At 26.1% G+C, this 18,180-nt stretch overlaps 1 protein-coding gene and 1 long non-coding RNA gene across 4 annotated transcripts; one reads left to right on the top strand and one right to left on the bottom strand.

The window, feature by feature from the left end:
- Positions 1-1,666: 1,666 nt before the first annotated feature.
- On the bottom strand, positions 1,667-10,310 carry LOC111040827 (FERM domain-containing protein 4A). Its single transcript, XM_022324881.1, has 9 exons — positions 10,102-10,310; positions 9,734-9,981; positions 9,441-9,669; positions 4,125-4,284; positions 3,665-3,774; positions 3,477-3,600; positions 2,957-3,392; positions 2,620-2,888; positions 1,667-2,552 (listed from the first exon to the last, which is right to left on the bottom strand). Exons 1-9 carry the CDS (start codon positions 10,103-10,105, stop codon positions 2,399-2,401), a joined length of 1,734 nt encoding a protein of 577 aa, XP_022180573.1. The 5' UTR covers positions 10,106-10,310; the 3' UTR covers positions 1,667-2,398.
- Positions 10,311-10,448: 138 nt separating this feature from the next.
- On the top strand, positions 10,449-14,258 carry LOC111040829. Of its 3 annotated transcripts, XR_002605251.1 has the most exons (5): positions 10,449-10,690; positions 11,039-11,450; positions 12,385-13,514; positions 13,582-13,673; positions 13,769-14,258. It is a non-coding gene; the product is annotated as an uncharacterized LOC111040829 (long non-coding RNA). The 3 variants fall into 3 exon arrangements; XR_002605250.1 differs by having other exon boundaries at positions 12,385-13,673; XR_002605252.1 differs by having other exon boundaries at positions 11,039-11,329; positions 12,385-13,673.
- Positions 14,259-18,180: the final 3,922 nt, after the last annotated feature.

Raw genomic sequence — 18,180 nt, forward strand, 5'->3', positions numbered from 1 at the left:
TGTGTCAAAAATAAGTTAGCATTTATTCTCAAAATTAAAAATTTTTGACATTGCAGTTGGTAGCTACTGACATTATTTTTTAATTAAATTAATGTTGAGTTTTAGACATTTGTATAATATATTGATTTTTGGGTTTGCAAAAAGATACTTTTGATGAGATTCTATAATAATCGTAAAAAATATAAAAATTATGTAAGTAAAAACGGATTCATTTCCTAATCATTGTACCAGAAATAAAGGGAAAAGCTTCATAGATATCATGCACTGAGTAAACTTCTAGATTTATGGGTTTGATTTATTTTTTTTATATGAGATAGCTCTGGGTGCACTTTGCTGGATGATAATGAATCGGATAAAGTCTGATTTCAAAATTGTTTGGAGTAAGAACATTTGGTCTCTAATGGTTTAAACATTAAGATCATCCATTTTTACAAATGCAAATATTTTTTTCATTAAAACATTATCTGTATTCTACAATATTAATTTTGTATAGTAAATTCACATCACATTTCTTATTTTATAATTAATCAAGATATAATATAAAAATAACAATCCTGTAATAATATATACTTAGAAATGTAATAACTAATAAGTTTTTATCTATAACATTTGCAAAAGTAATTAGTTGAAAAAATGAAGTAGAATTCTATTTTTCTCAAAAAAAAAAAAAGACAGCATGATAACGGTAGGTATTGGGATTTCAGGATTTGAATATGGAACGGAAGTATAAATTTATATAATAGAGATATTAATCTTTACAAATTACATATTATTAACTAAATCCTTTAAATTAAACAGTGCTTAAATGGTATTGTAAGGGTAAAATAAATTAAATGTAAAATAATAATATTGTTTTACACACAAAAATGACAAGTACTTTTCTGTCTGTCTGAATCTGAAATAAATATTCAAAAAATTTTATTTTATGGATAACTGGATTTAAAATTTATCAAAGTTAATTTTGTCATTAAAACTTTATGTCAATTATTACTCTAAACATTAATCACAACAGTTAAGGAAATATGTAGTTTTTAATGTATTGTGCAACAAAATAGATAGGATCCAAATTGAATTAACAATACATATGTATTGTATTTGTTTATTTATAAGCAGATAGGTAACATTGCAAAGGCGAAATAGTTTATTACATAAAATCAGATTAAATGTGCAATTAAATTAATCAATTCACAATGTTACTACTAATTAGTATTATTTTAGTTTACTATGTATGTTTAAGTCTAAATAAACATTAAATGTTCTGTCAAATATTTTACAAATTGGGGGACTTTTATAAAACGTAGGTGATGCAGAGTGTACTTAAACAAATATTAATAATAGTTATATAAGTAAAATATAAACATAGATTTATGTTTGATAAATGTAGATCTCTATGTGCATATATTATATATAAAATGTAAAAAATTGCATATCTTGTTAAATATATATTATAAAATTATCATCATATAAATTGTATTTAGCATTAAAAAAAAACATAGCCAAACATTTTTACCAAAAATAATCATTGAGCACATCAATTTCTATACTATTATTTTTATTACAAACACAAACTCAAAATTGAATACAATTATAAGAAAATATATGTTGTCGTTATAAAAATAAAATACAAAAGACAATAATAATTTAAAAAATAAATGACTTTTTTTTTGTATACATTACTTAATAATAATGGTATAGCAAAATAAAAAAATCATCTATATAAGTAAAAAAAGTATATAAACATCTTAAAATCTTAAGACTAATTGCACATAACATTCAGTCTTATCTTATACTACATATTCTTCCATATTTGTATTAATACATTATTTGCATTCATAGTGCATTTTGTTAAAAAACTACAATTTTTGTTTGTTAAGCATACTAAAATAAAATATTTATAATTAAAAACTGAACTATTATTTATCAAGTAAGACATTATGTCTTAATAAATTTAATTTAGGTAAATTACTAGAATTGCATACGATGATTAATTACAAAATATTGTGATTACTTCGATAAATGTATACGAACAAGTTAAGTTAATTTTCATATTATTCATAATGAATCTTTATGAATAATATCTTTGTACAGAAATAAAATTACAATTATTAAAGAAACCCAATAGATTTTTTTCAGTTTAATGATACTGAAGTACAAAATAAATTAACTTTTAATATGATCAATGTCACATATAGTCATAAAAATTAAAACTATATTATACATTGTAAATAGATATGTGTATTAAAATTTTAGAATTTTGTTGTCATTCATATGGAGAAATAATGTTGTACTAAAATGATAATAATATATAATATTATATTGGTTGTCTTCTAGCTGCCTATCAATAAATTCGTAATACAGAACTATACCATAGTAGGTTTTAGTTATTTATTTTTTTAGATCATACCAACGTGGCGGTCCTAGATTGAGGAGTAGCTTCATCTTGATACCAAGATAACATTTCATTAGCAAATACACTTTCATCCAAACATAATTCATTATTGGGTTCAAATGAATCAATGGGACAAACTGTTTCTTCCATTAATGAAATGTTTCTGTAAAATTAAATGTATTTTAAACGTAGTATTTCATACTGAAATATATAATTGTGCGTTAACTTACTGAGGTACCAGTGGATGACAATTATGAGGTTGTAAAGGTTGATAAATTCCTTTATTTTGTAATGGTGGTGGCAAAGATGGTGTTGGAGATGGGTTAGCTGTAGCTTGAACTATTTCTGGAGATGTATTAATAGAATTAGCAGATGGCTTCCTAAATCTTGTACTGTACTTATAAAAATCAGACATTTCAAATGGCTTAGTTACTTCACGATACGGTTGCCACTTTCCAACCTGAACAACCGTATGATTTTTTGGTGATTCAAATGGAACCTAATAAAAAATTACATTTATATGCATAATTATTTGAATTCAATACCCAAAAGTTATAAAATAATTACAGTGTCAAAATGATTGACTAGTGGATCGTACGGAAGTGGGTGATTTTCCGGTTGTATTGGAGGTGTATGCATTTTGATAGGAGGTGGTAAATCATGGGTAAGTGTTGGCCCAGACTCAACACTACTACTATCTAATGATGTTTCAATCCATTTTTTCTCAGAATTTTTTCTACTTTCAGACAATGATATCTGATTTAAATCTGTAAATCCTTTTTCGGGTTGTTGCTGATTTTCATTTTTAATATTACCCAGAGAGTGAGTTCTCATTAAACTATTTTCAGGGTACATTTGATTTGGTAATAAAATAGTAGTTGTGGGATGCTGAGAATTTGTGTGTCGCGGTACAACAGGTACAGCTGAAGGTTCATGATCAACACTACTGTTACTTCGAGAACTAGAACTCCTTGTAGTGTGCCGCCTATCTAAACTTCCAAACCTGTGATCAAAAAATATTAAATTATTCAAATTTATTTTATTATAAAAACGTAATATTACTATAGTAAAATATAATATTATATACCTGTCCCTATACTTAGATGTGGAATCTTGATCAATAATCTTACTTGACAATTCATGACTGGATGGCAAATTTGTAGAATTTGAATTATTATTAAAAAATACACCATTATCTTTAGGATAAGTTACTGTAAATGAATAAACATTGTTACTTTAACAAAAACATTTTTTAATAATTAATAAAGAATTTACCATGATCTTTATCTAAACTTATGGTTGATCTTGGTAGTAGCATTGGTTGCATATTAGAACTGGATATGTGTTCATGAGTATTCCATGCATTATGTAGCCCATTTCCAATTCTAAAAATTGATTAATTAATATGTTTTTTTTAATTAACTCGGTCTATTTGAGCTATAAAATTTAATTTATTTTAAGCTACATGAATAAAAATTCTTAAATGTGTTATGTACTGCAAAAAAATATGATTTATTTTACATTAAAATTTAACTAGTTAATATATGTATACAATACATGTATATATGTATATAACTATAAAAAATTTAAATTTCTCTCATTAAAATTAATTAATGCATATGAAGTTTCAACACTCAAACTTGAATAAAAGTACATCCACATCAAAAATATTGTATACATTTCATCAGCAATTTAGGTAAATATAAGTTTAAATTAATTTAATATTTAAAATTACCTTGGGTCATGAGAATTTCTTTGACCAGGGAATTTGTTGTATGATTGTGACTGCCTTAAATTACTTTTGTGAGATAAAACTTTTGGGTTCAGAGATTGTACAATTGGATCTTTAGGTACAACAAAATTACCATCAGTCACACTATGATTGTTCACAAAATCTAATAAAAGAACAACATAAAAATATTAAATGTATTTATAATAAATAAATTGTTCTGAATCACCAATCAGAACTTAAACAAAATATATTATTTTATAAGGATATACTTTATTTTTATACTAATCATTAATGATAAATACTTATTATATTTCGGAATAAAATGGTTTATCTGCATTTCAAACAAAAGTTCCTACTTAGTATTTAACTATTAACCAAGCAAGAAATAAAAACTTATTAAATAATCATTTAAAAATTCAAAACCATTAACAATTAAAAAATAATATTCAACAGTATAAGTAATTGGGAAAATTAAATATGTTTTTTAGTAAGGTAATAATAATGATCTGTTATTTTCATTTCTACTATGTTATTTATTTTAATCATATTACAATAATTAATAATCACAAAAATGATTGAAAAGTGACACTTTCAGCAAAAACATTTCAACGTTCTCTCGCCTTTGTTTTGAACAAATTCTACTACCTTCGCTCTTATACAAACTTACCCTAAATGATTCTCCATTCTGTACTCGTCATAATTCTCCAGCCATCTGCGATATTCCCCCTTTTATTTTTAACTTTTATTTTCTCATAACATACAACTTTTTTAACTTTAATAAGTTCTCGAAATATTCTAGCAAAATAAATAAACCTCAGGTCCATTCTTTTCTATAATTCTCACTTTGTTATTTAGTTCACAATCATTCTATTCCATCATGCTGAATTTAAGATTTAACTGTTTTTCTAATGAAATAATTTTATGTGTATTCATTTGTTTTGTATATAGCATTATAACTGTTAAAACTAATGGTAGAATCAGCTGTACTTGAATATTTTTTTATTTTAAATAAAATTACTAGCAGTATAAACAAAGTTATAATTTATAGGTGAACTACTATACTAAAAATACAAAATAAAATATATTATGATTTATGAATAATTACAAATGTAAGAGCTTGTTTTCAACATTTTATTATATTAATTATGACACAATCTTTAAGTTCAGCATTAAAGCAAACTCACAATATTTATATTTTATTTTGCTTGAACATACAGTTTGAGTAAAGCTAAGTCTGAATCAAAGAGTTTTTTTAATCTATGTTTATAAATGTAGTAGATATAGGTTATATATATTTATTTCATCAAATTGCTAGGTAACCATTTTAAATTGGTACCTAATTGGTTATTTTTTAATGTACCTAATGAAATATTGTAGGGTTTTGACACTTCAAAGATTGGAAGTTGACCATAAAAATAATTATATTTTATTGTATAATATTATTGCTTATAGATGACTATTTCAACAAATAATTAATTAAATCAATATTAGGTACTTGTTAAGGTTATATAAATATATATAAGAAGTGGCTTTATGCTTGATCAACTTAGTCAATATTCATAATCATTTATGTTTAAATTAGTAGAAACAATTATTATAATAATTCTTACCTCAATGCTATTCTTTATATAATTGTCTATACATTTTTAAAGTATGTATACACATTTTGCAATTATGAAGTGCATAATATGCTGTATTGATCTTAAATGAATTTTGATACTTAAAATGTCTTAATAGAGAATGACATATTATTTATATAATTATATGCTGACCAAATTGTTTATATTTTATTACTTTATGACCACACAATTTTAGATTAGATATTGAAAGAACCTAATTCACTAAAACACAAGATTAAAACACCTCTCATATAATATGAAGACAAGAAGCTGTATGTAGTACATAAGGATGAGAAGAATATATCATTGATTATTTCTCACATGTTCCATGTATGTAATATAACTAAAAATATTTTATCATTTAAGTTATCATCTAAGTTCTTTCTCCTTTTTAATTTGTTCTAATATCATTTGATTGGCAATGCGATCTGTCCATACCATTTTTTATAATTTACCTATAAAGCCACGTTTCAAAAATTCAATTGTCTTGCACGTTAGCTCTGATAGTGTAGAAGTCATAAGTTTTTTTTGTATAGGTAGTAGCTTAGAGAACATATAATAAACTAGAACTCTAATTTTTTCTACTTAAAGCCAAATTATAAGACTTGATTTCTTAAGATATTTTTTTTAATGCTTTTCTGCCTCTTTGAATTCAGTATTATATTTTTAAAGAATAATCCCTATCTTTATTTATTATTATATTTGAAGCGAACAAATTATTGCAACACTCAGCACTTGACTCTTTAGGTAATGAATTTAGAGAAGATAAAGACTATGAAAAAACTATCCACATTAGGTAATAATATTATAAAAGAAATATATTTGGTAATAAAAATATTGATGGTAAACTTGTCAGTATAGTGTGTATAGAGTGTTCAGTCATCGAATTAAAAAAGTGCAGTAATAATTGTTATCTTTATATTTTTCAACAGATTGTGAAAGAATATTTCAGGTAAGCAAATATAAGTACATATGTTTATGACTAGGGAACAGACTTTATTGTAATAAAAAAATCAAAATATGTATATAAATATTCAACTATTTGTATCAAAATATGCAAAAAAAATTAATAATATGTAAATATCGAAAAAATGCATTAGCATTAAAAATTAAAAGCAAAAAAATATTTTATAAATAAAATTAATAAAATGATGTAGGTTTATAAAACCATGAGTATCATACCGGAACATAGCAATGAGGAAAAACATATTTTTGAAGGTTTGCAAATAAAAAATTGTGTCGGTTTAGTCGAAGAATACTCTTCTATTGACTAAAACAGTGGTGCGCAACCTTTTTTGATCCACAACCCCCCAAAATTATTTATTTTGGTAATACGACCCCCCTTCCTACCAACATTATGTAAGTGTATAATATATATTTACTTCATAGTCTTAATGTATACAAACATATTATTCATATAAATTAAAACGTTAATTTCAATACTTCTCTAATTTAATTAATCCAAAACATGAAAAAAAAATACAGAATTAGAGTCATATAGAATCTAAAATTAAAAAACTACTGGAATTATTAAAATGATAAACAACATTTAAATATTTTTTAAATATTTTTTAAATTATGAAATTACCAATAAATTATTTTAATGAGAAACCTGAGCTTGCATTGTAGACATGATTGATTCTATGTTTGGTTTGATATTTGACACTACTACTCTTAAATCAGCTTCAACATTTAATGTAGAGAGATATTTGTTTTTAATTATCACATTTGACACACTCATTGACCAGGGAATAGTAATATATAACTTTTTCATTTAGATTAAAACTATTGGCGACCCCCTAATAAAATTTCAAGACCTCCCCGGTTGCGCACCACTGGACTAAAAGACCATTCTACGTCAACAGATGTGATAGGGGCATAATTCATGTTTACTATACCAGAAGGAGTGAATTCAATATCTAGAAATCCTTGTTGATTTTTACCAATTAAAATATCTGATTAAACTGATACTTTGGTTGTTAAACTTTGGAATAATTGCATCTTATTGTTTCTGATACACGATAAAAGCCATGCGCTAAACATGTAAATTGAACCAGTTTAAGGATAAATGCTGTCAAAATACTCCCGATACAGATAATGTTTAGTCTTCAAAAATCAAAAAATACTAAATTATGTAAAAAAATTGTATTTATACCAAAATATATACCTAAAAAATATGTGAAATAAATTTGGGTTTATTTAAATTAGAATGATCTAAATTGTACACATTTTTCATCAGAATTTAAAATATCTTATTCCAATAAAAATATGTAATAACAATAAAATCCATTTCCTATTTATGACTAATATAATATATAACATTGAAAATATAATGTAATGCATACTATTTTGCATAGGTACTTATTATTATTAATATTACATATTATAGGTGCATAACTATTATCTTGTCTTGTATGCATTATGTATTATCAAAATGTTAAAATGACATTTTAAGGATGTATAATATTTGAATAGCTATTTTTTTAGATTCATTTGAATTTGAATTTTTTCCATGGACATATTTTGTACATATTTCATACATATTTTAAAAATATTTTTCCATTATAAATATAACTTTTACCTATATTTGAGGTAAATCACCAGAAATATATATTCTTTAAGAAATTTAATGAGTCATATTCCTTCTTTGAAAATTATATTGTGTGTACAAAATGATAATACAAACATTATTTGGTTAAAATGTCATGTACTCTAGTTATTTGGTTTTGAGTTAGGTATAAAGACATAAGAAAATTGTTTGATGAAAAAATATTGTGAGAATATCCAATGTAATTAAAATTTAAACTTCAGATGCTCATTAAAAATTGTTGTGGATTTACTTACAATTTTTATTTTTTTATTCTAGTATATACCTAATATTTAGTTGGAACCTTGTATTTAATTTTTAACTATAAAATAGTTTGAAAATTTTAGTGATTATGACAAAATATTAAGAAAATGTTAAAATGTACAGGAAATGTTGATAAAGGTAAACATTTCAATTATCCATGGTTATTTTTTTTCGGCTTATCCCAATTATTATAAAAGGATTTGTATTTTTTTGCTATAAAGTGTTTTCAAAAAAAAAAAAAAAAAGAACATAACATAAAAGTCAATACATTCATTTCTCTGTTCAAAATCTAATATGATAAATCTGTTGATCGGAAACCGATTTTAAGAGTAGCAAGAATATTTATTTGGTTATAATATTTAACCGGGTTAGGTGAATTTACCCATTAATGATATTACCAATACTGGATAAAAATATTAAATAATAGTCTGAAAATTGAAATATCAAACTTACATTATTGAAGTGTATGGGTGGATAAGTAAATTATTTTATTTCGCTCCACTATTTATAAGACTCGGCACCACTGGGCCATGGTATATGATATCTGGTCAATATGTATAAGTATCTACGTGGTTCATACCACTTGGGCATTGCACGCATTGATTGGTCAGCAATGTCAATTTATTTATTTGGACCGTAACATATATATTATCAGGGCATTAGGATTTGTCAATTGTACTTAAAGAAATTGCTCTTTTTACTTTTTACTCTTTCTAACTAACTTAACCAAAATCATGTAGCTTTTAAAATTTTTTTTTACTCTAATCTAATATTATTATAATATCATTATTATTATTTTATTTATCTAATCTTATTCACAATGGTGAAATATAATATATCATATATTACCTGTTGTGTAACTGCTCTCAGGGCGAGGTTTTTTTTTAACTTTTTGATTATTGCATAAATTTATTCTTGTTTCGAGTTCAATAATTCTATTTTGACTCTGTTGATACATCATTCTATGTTTACGTCGCACAGATTTATTGGCAGTCTCATCATTAGCAAGTCCTAAAGCAGCTTCGGCAATTCCTTTTTGAATTTTATACTCCAGTTCTAGTGAAGCCAATGTTTCATCCTAACAAGCAAAACGCTTAAGCAAAACCTGTTCATTACAGTAAAAAATATAAATGATTACTTACGTCTTTAAATTTCAGTTTATTTATTAAATTTTCAGGATAAGTAAATGATGTTCCAACACGTCGACGGAATGTAGGTGGTGTTTCGCCAGGATCCAATGGGATCTCCGGAGGTAAGCTGCCCGTCAATTCTGCTTCTTGTATGCATAATCGCTTTAATTCACGATTTTTTTCGGTGATTTTAGATTCTAATGCTTTACGCCTCGACTGTAAACTCGCAACCATCGTGTCAACTTTATTAGAGGAGCATTCTGAGAAAATAAAAATTACACAATTAATAAAAACAACCAAACACTCTTAATTTAATTGCACATAAGTTTTTTGTTAACAAACGACTGATAGACACTAGTTAGATCGTACAACACCCTCACCCATAGTTTTTTAAATGCATCGCGAAACTAGCACGTTCATAAACCGGAATTCTGTACGCTAAAACACGGCGCGTGAATCCAAATATTTCAGCAATGTAAGTACTGAAATCTGAGGTATAAGACGACAGCAGCTCTATGTAATGACTATTGACTAATGACAATAGCGATGATACAGTGAAACACAAAAAAACTTAAGAAGTTAACACAAACAATAAGCTGAGCTACATTAAAATACCTAATGGCTTATCTGGTGCGTAATTGCTTGGTGAAAACAATGCAACCGCTTGATATCAATAATGAACAACCAGACACGAAAACGATAAAAAACGTTTCTGACATCATCTGCCAGCCAATCATTTCGTTATCTTTATTGTATGGAGGCAGATTGCAGAATAAAGTATTATAATCTTCGGTGACCTTATGAAATGACGTATTAAAATATTAATTATGATGTATTATTAATTTCATTTACTTACTAATTAATATTTACTATTTAGTAAATCAAATATCAATAGACAATATTGTCAAACATTTAACTGGGTAGATGTCAACTGTCAGGGGTTAGAAGTTGGATGTCTGAAACACATAGGTAACTGCTTTTTGTACGACTATATTATTATTATAGTGATGATAAGTCTTGAATGATTGGTCGCATTTCAAATTTCAATTCACGGAAATACAGAATACAGTTATACAGGATACAGATATTAAATATATATCTTTTTATAGTCTTCATATATAAAATCGAAAATTCAAACCTTTGACACTTATGTTATCGGAAACTACTCAACCCATCATCTCCATTTTTTTTTTTAATGGATGATGATATCACGGAGAAGGTTCCTATCCCAATGACATTTCAACAATTGTCAAAGTTAATAAAAAATTAACTCATCTATCAAGTAAAATAAAGTTGTAAATTGTTTACCTTTTTTAGTAAAAAATATTTGTTGGCTGAAAAATAAAAATAAATAACAATCAAACTCAACAACCATGGATGCTTCTAGGCTGGTCGGTATTGATGTCGAATGATACACAATCATTTTTAATTATTTAGCTTAGCCAAAAAAACGAATCGAGTAGTAACTGAGTAGTCACTTACCCAGGCGGGTGGATCAGGAGCATGCACCAAATTAAATTTTTGCACATTGTCTACCAAGATGGCTATGCTGTACTTATACCTGCTCATCGGCGTGACGGCAATCAAAATGAAAATAAATATATAAAAGTAAAAAAGATACCTATAATTTATATAGAGTATGCATCAAGAGGGGTCCGCAATCCACCTATGGTGGATTGTCCGCCTGATAATATACTGCTTGCATTATCACAAGCGGGTTTCATCCAAAGTGAGCATTGTTAACGGGTTACAAAGTGCACGGGATTAGCTTATATATTAAGTATATAGATAAAGTCTGAGTATAACACTCTTAAATTAGGTTTTAGAGTAAAAATGCATACCTATTATTAAATTTAATTATGATAGGGTTGAGGGTTGCCATTTATACAAAAATACAAGTCGGGTCACTATAATACCCCCCCCCCTCCCCACAACACATTCTTTGGAATTTTTAATAATACCTTTTTTAGTCCAACGTTATTTAATATTTTTATTATATTATAATTTATAATAAATAAGTCCAAAATTAGTAATAGCACAAAATGTAATAATAGTATTATTATTATCTTGTTCATAAATATAATTTCAAATTATCTAAAAAAATTAATTAGGTACACAATTTTTAATTTAAAACAGAGTGGTCTTACTTATTTACTAATATGTGTATTGTTTAAATCTTATTTTAAGAAACCGGTACTTATCCATGTCCCGGCCGGGAAATTAAAAATATCGGGACTCTGTAGTAAAAACCGGTAGTGTCCCGGCGAAATTGGGACGAATGGCAACCCTAAATTATGATATTATTTTGAAGGGTTTGACAATGCGTTTTTTCCATTATTCCCAATATAACGTTCAATTATTATCTTTTAGAAATACCAAAAATGTCAACATTTTCAAATCACCTTTAACTTTTCTAACATTAAACTTTTTTAAGACTCAACATCTTGCCCTCCATAATACTGTCATATTTTAATTTTGTAATAGCTGTTTTTACTCTAACATCAAAACTAAGCAAATTTTTCTCTGACTGCGGTATGTGTATTCACCACTGAAAATTACCAGTGTGATGTCATCTTAATATTCATTTATTTCACTACAAAGCATGCCACAACATTAAACTAGCAATAAATACCTTGGATTAATTTATAGTATTTTTTTTCTAGATGAAAATGATATTTGATTGAGTGAAGGCATACAGAACAACTTTTTAAAATCAAAAATAATATTCAATTTAAATTTTAAATGAACCAAGAAACTGAGTTTTTCACATATTTATTGGAGGAATAATAGTATGAAAGAAAAATTAGCTAATCAAACATCTCGGTGGCTCAGTCGTAAAGGCATTTCAATTTTTACAAAACATTTCAGTAGACTCTAAAAATTGTGAAGCTACTATTAAATTTATACTAATTATTGATGAGATTTTTGATTTTTTTAATTTGAGAAATGCATTTACAAGAAAATATAAAAAAACAATGTATCCATAAAATTTAGTAGGTATACCTAGAATCTAGAATAAGCAAGAGTGGGAGTTAACCAAAAAAAAAATATATTTGACTGACCATTAATATGTCTAAGTTCTTAACATGTTGGCAATTTTACTGTTAATTTTATTAAGAATGGACTTTAAGTTATGTTATAAACAAAATTACCAACCATTAAGATTGTAAAATCAAAACATAATATAATACAATATTTATACTTGCCATTCTGGGAACCGAGAGAAACCTCTGTTCTACATTATTATCATTGTAAATGTCGCTCTTCGAAACTATGTAGGCATAATATATTAATACGAAACCGGAAAATTCTCACTATAACATTTTTGTTGATGAAATTTGATTTATCTCAACCCACAGGTGTCATTGTATTGTATTAACAATTAATTCAACTTACATCTCTATACTTATATAATATAACATCACTGCGACTAAAATTAAAACTCCAAGTCCAAAAATTAATACAAATATATAGTTTATTTCATAAAAAAGTCAGTAAAATAGTGTGCTTACATATTTCTATATATATTTTAAAATTCTATTTAGCTCCCGTTAAAAAAAAATCCTGGGTGGGCACTTGAGAATGAGAAATCACATGTATAGCATTTCTATACTCACTTAAACAATTAAACAACATACATCAGAACAACCATTAAAATAAATACATTTTTTTTATGTGTAGAATATTAAGATTTTATTAGCTTGTAATTGTATGTACTTATGTGACACTTGTTAACATAATATATGTTTAATCAGGAAGCTCTTGAACTACTTTTTGGTCATATTAGAGGAAGGTTTGGATATAACATTTTCCCAAATTATTTAAAATTGAAATATGCTATTTGCAGTATTTTATTACAGAATTTCATTAAAATGTCTACTGAAAACTATACACTGTTTATGTCAAATAATTCATTACTTTCATTGAAGTATAATTATAAAGACAAATAAAAGTAAGATAAAATTCTTGAAAATATTCTATTACTTATAAAATATGGATAACTATAATTATAGCTTTTTGAATACAATCACTAAAAATATATTGTAGGTACTTATTATATGTTTGGATAAACTTATTGTCAACCATATTTCTGGAGACATCAACTGTGAATACTGTATGGAAGAAATATCAGAATCATCATGGACATCCAACAGAAAAGATCTCATTACAAATTATCAATAAATTTGATTACACATACCTAACAGTTTTGTGTCATTTAAGTGTATATGTGGACTTAAAAATGCGTCTGAAAGCACTAAACATTGTTAAAGTAATAAAGTGACTAAAACATTTTTTTTAATCCATTATTATTAATGAAAAATAGATTCATGATCAGTATTACCTCAATGTGACAAATGCACTGAGGTCATATATACTTACATTTTACTCTACATAAAATAAAAATACTTAATTGCAATGATTAGCCAAGCCTATTTGAATACCTATCTAAACAACATCATAATTAATTTAGTAAAATCTTCACCAGTTATTAATGAAAGATACAGTTTGCAACTAAAAACAATCATTTTATTTCATAATTCCTACCTGCCTATGTAAAATTGTATAATATATTTTTTAATAAATTCTCATTCACTTAATACATTGTTATTAGTTGTATTTGTAGGTACCTACTATATTACTTGAATACCTACCTATTTAATATTAATTATTTGTTTAGTCTTAGACAATTTAAATACCAACAGTATCAAATCATCAATTTTTTTTCTATAACCGTAATAAGAGTACAAGATACATAATATAAACATATACCTATACTGGCTATACCTATATAAATATATAATAACATTGATCATAAAAATTCATGATAATAATATGACGTTGTATTCTTGTAACAATACATATCAAGTGCCAGGCGCAAGCAGTTATAGTGTAACCTCACCACAAGATAGCGCCATGCAATTTGTCTATAAACCTTTATGACAATTTGACCCATAATACGTAACTAGCAAGACGAATTATAGGTGACCGTTTTCTGTTGTAGTACCTATAACGCGTCAATGGGTATCGCGGCTGTATCCATGTATCGTTTTAAATTTTTTTAGATGAAATTCCGGAAGGTGGCGGTGTGACGGACATACGCCCTCAGCGGAATGCCCAAAAGCCTATGCTTTTTGTTCTATTATAAATCGTATATCTGTACTCAAGAATCTAAAACTATTTCTTTGTTAATATTTAAAGTCGTCTAAATTGGGTATAACAAATGTTATGTTGTTTACAAAATATATACAATGATATTGATTTGAAAAATCATTTGCGGCTCAAAAGAAGTGTAAACATGTAGCTGAGATACAGACATACAATAAATAATAATGCAAATAAAGATAAAACTTAACAAAATTTACCAAAATTCAGCATGAAGTAAGCATGAACTTACTTAGGCAAGTGTAAGTATAATCTTATATTAATTACCTACCTATTATATTATAACAAGCCAGTGTACAAGGGAAGTTGGCGTTCACCGCCCCCGTCATTTTTAAATTAGGTATATAATTATGCACTTTTATTTCATGTATTAAAAATATTTTTACCCCCCCCCCCCCTTCTTCCTCATAAATTGGTGCTGAATATGTGCTTGTAATATAATACATAAAATTTATATAAAATATATTATAATATTACAATACTAAATTGTATAAAACAATTTCTATGTATAGTCAGTTCACTAACCGTATTCAGTAGCTAATTAACATCAGTCCAAAAATAATACACTGTAAAAAATGGTATTTTATAGAAGGTGTTTTATACAATTTAGTATTGTAATATTATAATATATTTTATATAAATTGTATGTATTATATTACAAGCACATATTCAGCACCAATTTATGAGGAAGAAGGGGGGGGGGGGGTAAAAATATTTTTAATACATGAAATAAAAGTGCATAATTATATACCTAATTTAAAAATGACGGGGGCGGTGAACGCCAACTTCCCTTGTACACTGGCTTGTTATAATATAATAGGTAGGTAATTAATATAAGATTATACTTACACTTGCCTAAGTAAGTTCATGCTTACTTCATGCTGAATTTTGGTAAATTTTGTTAAGTTTTATCTTTATTTGCATTATTATTTATTGTATGTCTGTATCTCAGCTACATGTTTACACTTCTTTTGAGCCGCAAATGATTTTTCAAATCAATATCATTGTATATATTTTGTAAACAACATAACATTTGTTATACCCAATTTAGACGACTTTAAATATTAACAAAGAAATAGTTTTAGATTCTTGAGTACAGATATACGATTTATAATAGAACAAATGCTTAGATTTTCAGTTTCAATACCTTTTCTGGATTTCTGGTAAGTAATTGAATCTTTGTAAGTAGTTTTTACTTTCGGGAGGACAAAAAAAAATTAGAAATAAATGCAAAACTAGTTTTTGACAAATAAATTGTCTTATTTCGTTGTAATTCAAAATAGAATATTTATAAATGTTTGAAATTGTTTATAGAAGCTTATTCTATACCTGGGATAATTTTAAAATTATTTATACTGTTTAAAGCTAATTGTAGGGACTGGATATTTTCGATATTTTCAGTTTTTTTTACTGTATAAAATATTAATAAATAATTTTTGGTCAGTCCAAAAGCTAAACATTTTAATTCAATGTTAGATACTCGTATGTTCTATAGTTATTTAAAATTATTTAAGATGCATAATCACAGTTATTTTTTATAAGCATTTGAAGTTCAAATTTTGAAGAAATTCGTAAATTCAAAGTCCAAAATTTTTTTTTTATATCTGCCTATAAGAAAATGCGCCAATTATTTGTTAGTTAAAAATGTATTAAATGTTCAATTTTTATAGTTACATTTTCAAAACTTACAACATGATTCCTCATAATATGTAATTAATACTAATGATAAAAATACAAAATAAATAATAATACAACTATGAAAGTACCATTATTTTCAAGGACATTTCAAGTTCAAACTTGGAAGAAATTAGATGTATTTGAACTATAAGCAATGAATAATGATTTCAGTTATTTTTTGTATTAGGATATTTGAAGCTTTTACTATATAATTACCTATATTTTATAGACCCAATGACTTTTTTCAATTATTAAATTTAGAATAATTGTACACTACCTATTGCTTATTTTATATTTATACCATAAACCTATTCAGATCTTTCTTTGTAGACAAGTCAATATTGACTCAGAAGTTATAATAACAGCATTATATATAATAAATAACTATGTACAGTCGATGGCCTAATTGCCGAGAGTATTTTCAAATAAAATAATAAAAATCTATACAATAAAAAAAAATGAAATGGTGTTTGTTGTTAACTGCATTTCATGAGAACAGTTGCACTAATTTATCTCATTATTTAAAAAAAATAATTGTAATGAATAAGGTTTTTAAAAAAAGAAAAATCGAAAATTGTATTGAAATACTGAAAGGTCTTCTTCCATGGGATTTTTGCAAATAAATACTTGCCAAATCTTTTAAAATCGACGGACAGGACAGTTAGAATGCATAGACAATTCAGGGGCGTCATTTCAACTTTTGAAAGGATAGGGCAATTGATTAAATTTGCCGACTTCATAATATTTAAAAAATTATGCTTATCTATATATTTAATATGTATGGACGATAGACCATCAACAAAATATTTTTTTCGGAACAAAAAATGTAAGGGTGAATGAATAATGATGTCATGATGTGATGATAAACAAATAACATGAAACGTTTCAATTTACCCAATTAAATAATAACATTAAAAATAGTAAAACGTTAATTTATTTACTTATCCTATAAGTTACCTATCAAGTATCAATAGGTTTAATGGAATAATAATATAAATCATATTAAATAAATACTTAAAATTTTATTATTTGTACATTTAAAACTTTGATGAAATTATAATACCAGTTAAGAGGACGTTATACCCGCATGGGTTGTCTCCGTCTTACAAGTGCGTAACATAGCAAATTGTACACTCAGCAGAACACGTGTAGCTCCGCTAATTTAAAAATTAAAGTGAATTGACCTCTTATAAAATCTAAACTTAAGATTATTATCTAGGCAACCTCATAGGTTTTTTATTATATTTTAATTTTAACGCGAGTTATGAGTATTTTAACATTGTAAATTTTTTATACATCTTAAAATACTCATAACTCGCGTTAAAATTAAAATATAATAAAAAACCTATGAGGTTGCCTAGATAATAATCTTAAGTTTAGATTTTATAAGAGGTCAATTCACTTTAATTTTTAAATTAACGGAGCTACACGTGTTCTGCTGAGTGTACAATTTGCTATGTTACGCACTTGTAAGACGGAGACAACCCATGCGGGTATAACGTCCTCTTAAAACTAATAATACTAGTTAATGATTAGATCGTGGAAGTCGGCAACGGCTATCGATGTTATCAACACAAACAATTTATTGTATACCTATTTTTAGAATTTTTCTAGATATT

Source organism: Myzus persicae, unplaced genomic scaffold, assembly GCF_001856785.1.
Source record: "Myzus persicae strain clone G006 unplaced genomic scaffold, MPER_G0061.0, whole genome shotgun sequence".
Taxonomy (NCBI): domain Eukaryota; kingdom Metazoa; phylum Arthropoda; class Insecta; order Hemiptera; family Aphididae; genus Myzus; species Myzus persicae.

Coding starts and splice junctions, on each gene's coding strand:
- LOC111040827 (XM_022324881.1), bottom strand. Junction 3,775..4,124: donor AGAAATTCTCATGACCCAAG/GTAATTTTAAAT, acceptor ATCAATTTTTAG/AATTGGAAATGGGCTACATA. Junction 3,601..3,664: donor AAGTTTAGATAAAGATCATG/GTAAATTCTTTA, acceptor ATTCATTTACAG/TAACTTATCCTAAAGATAAT.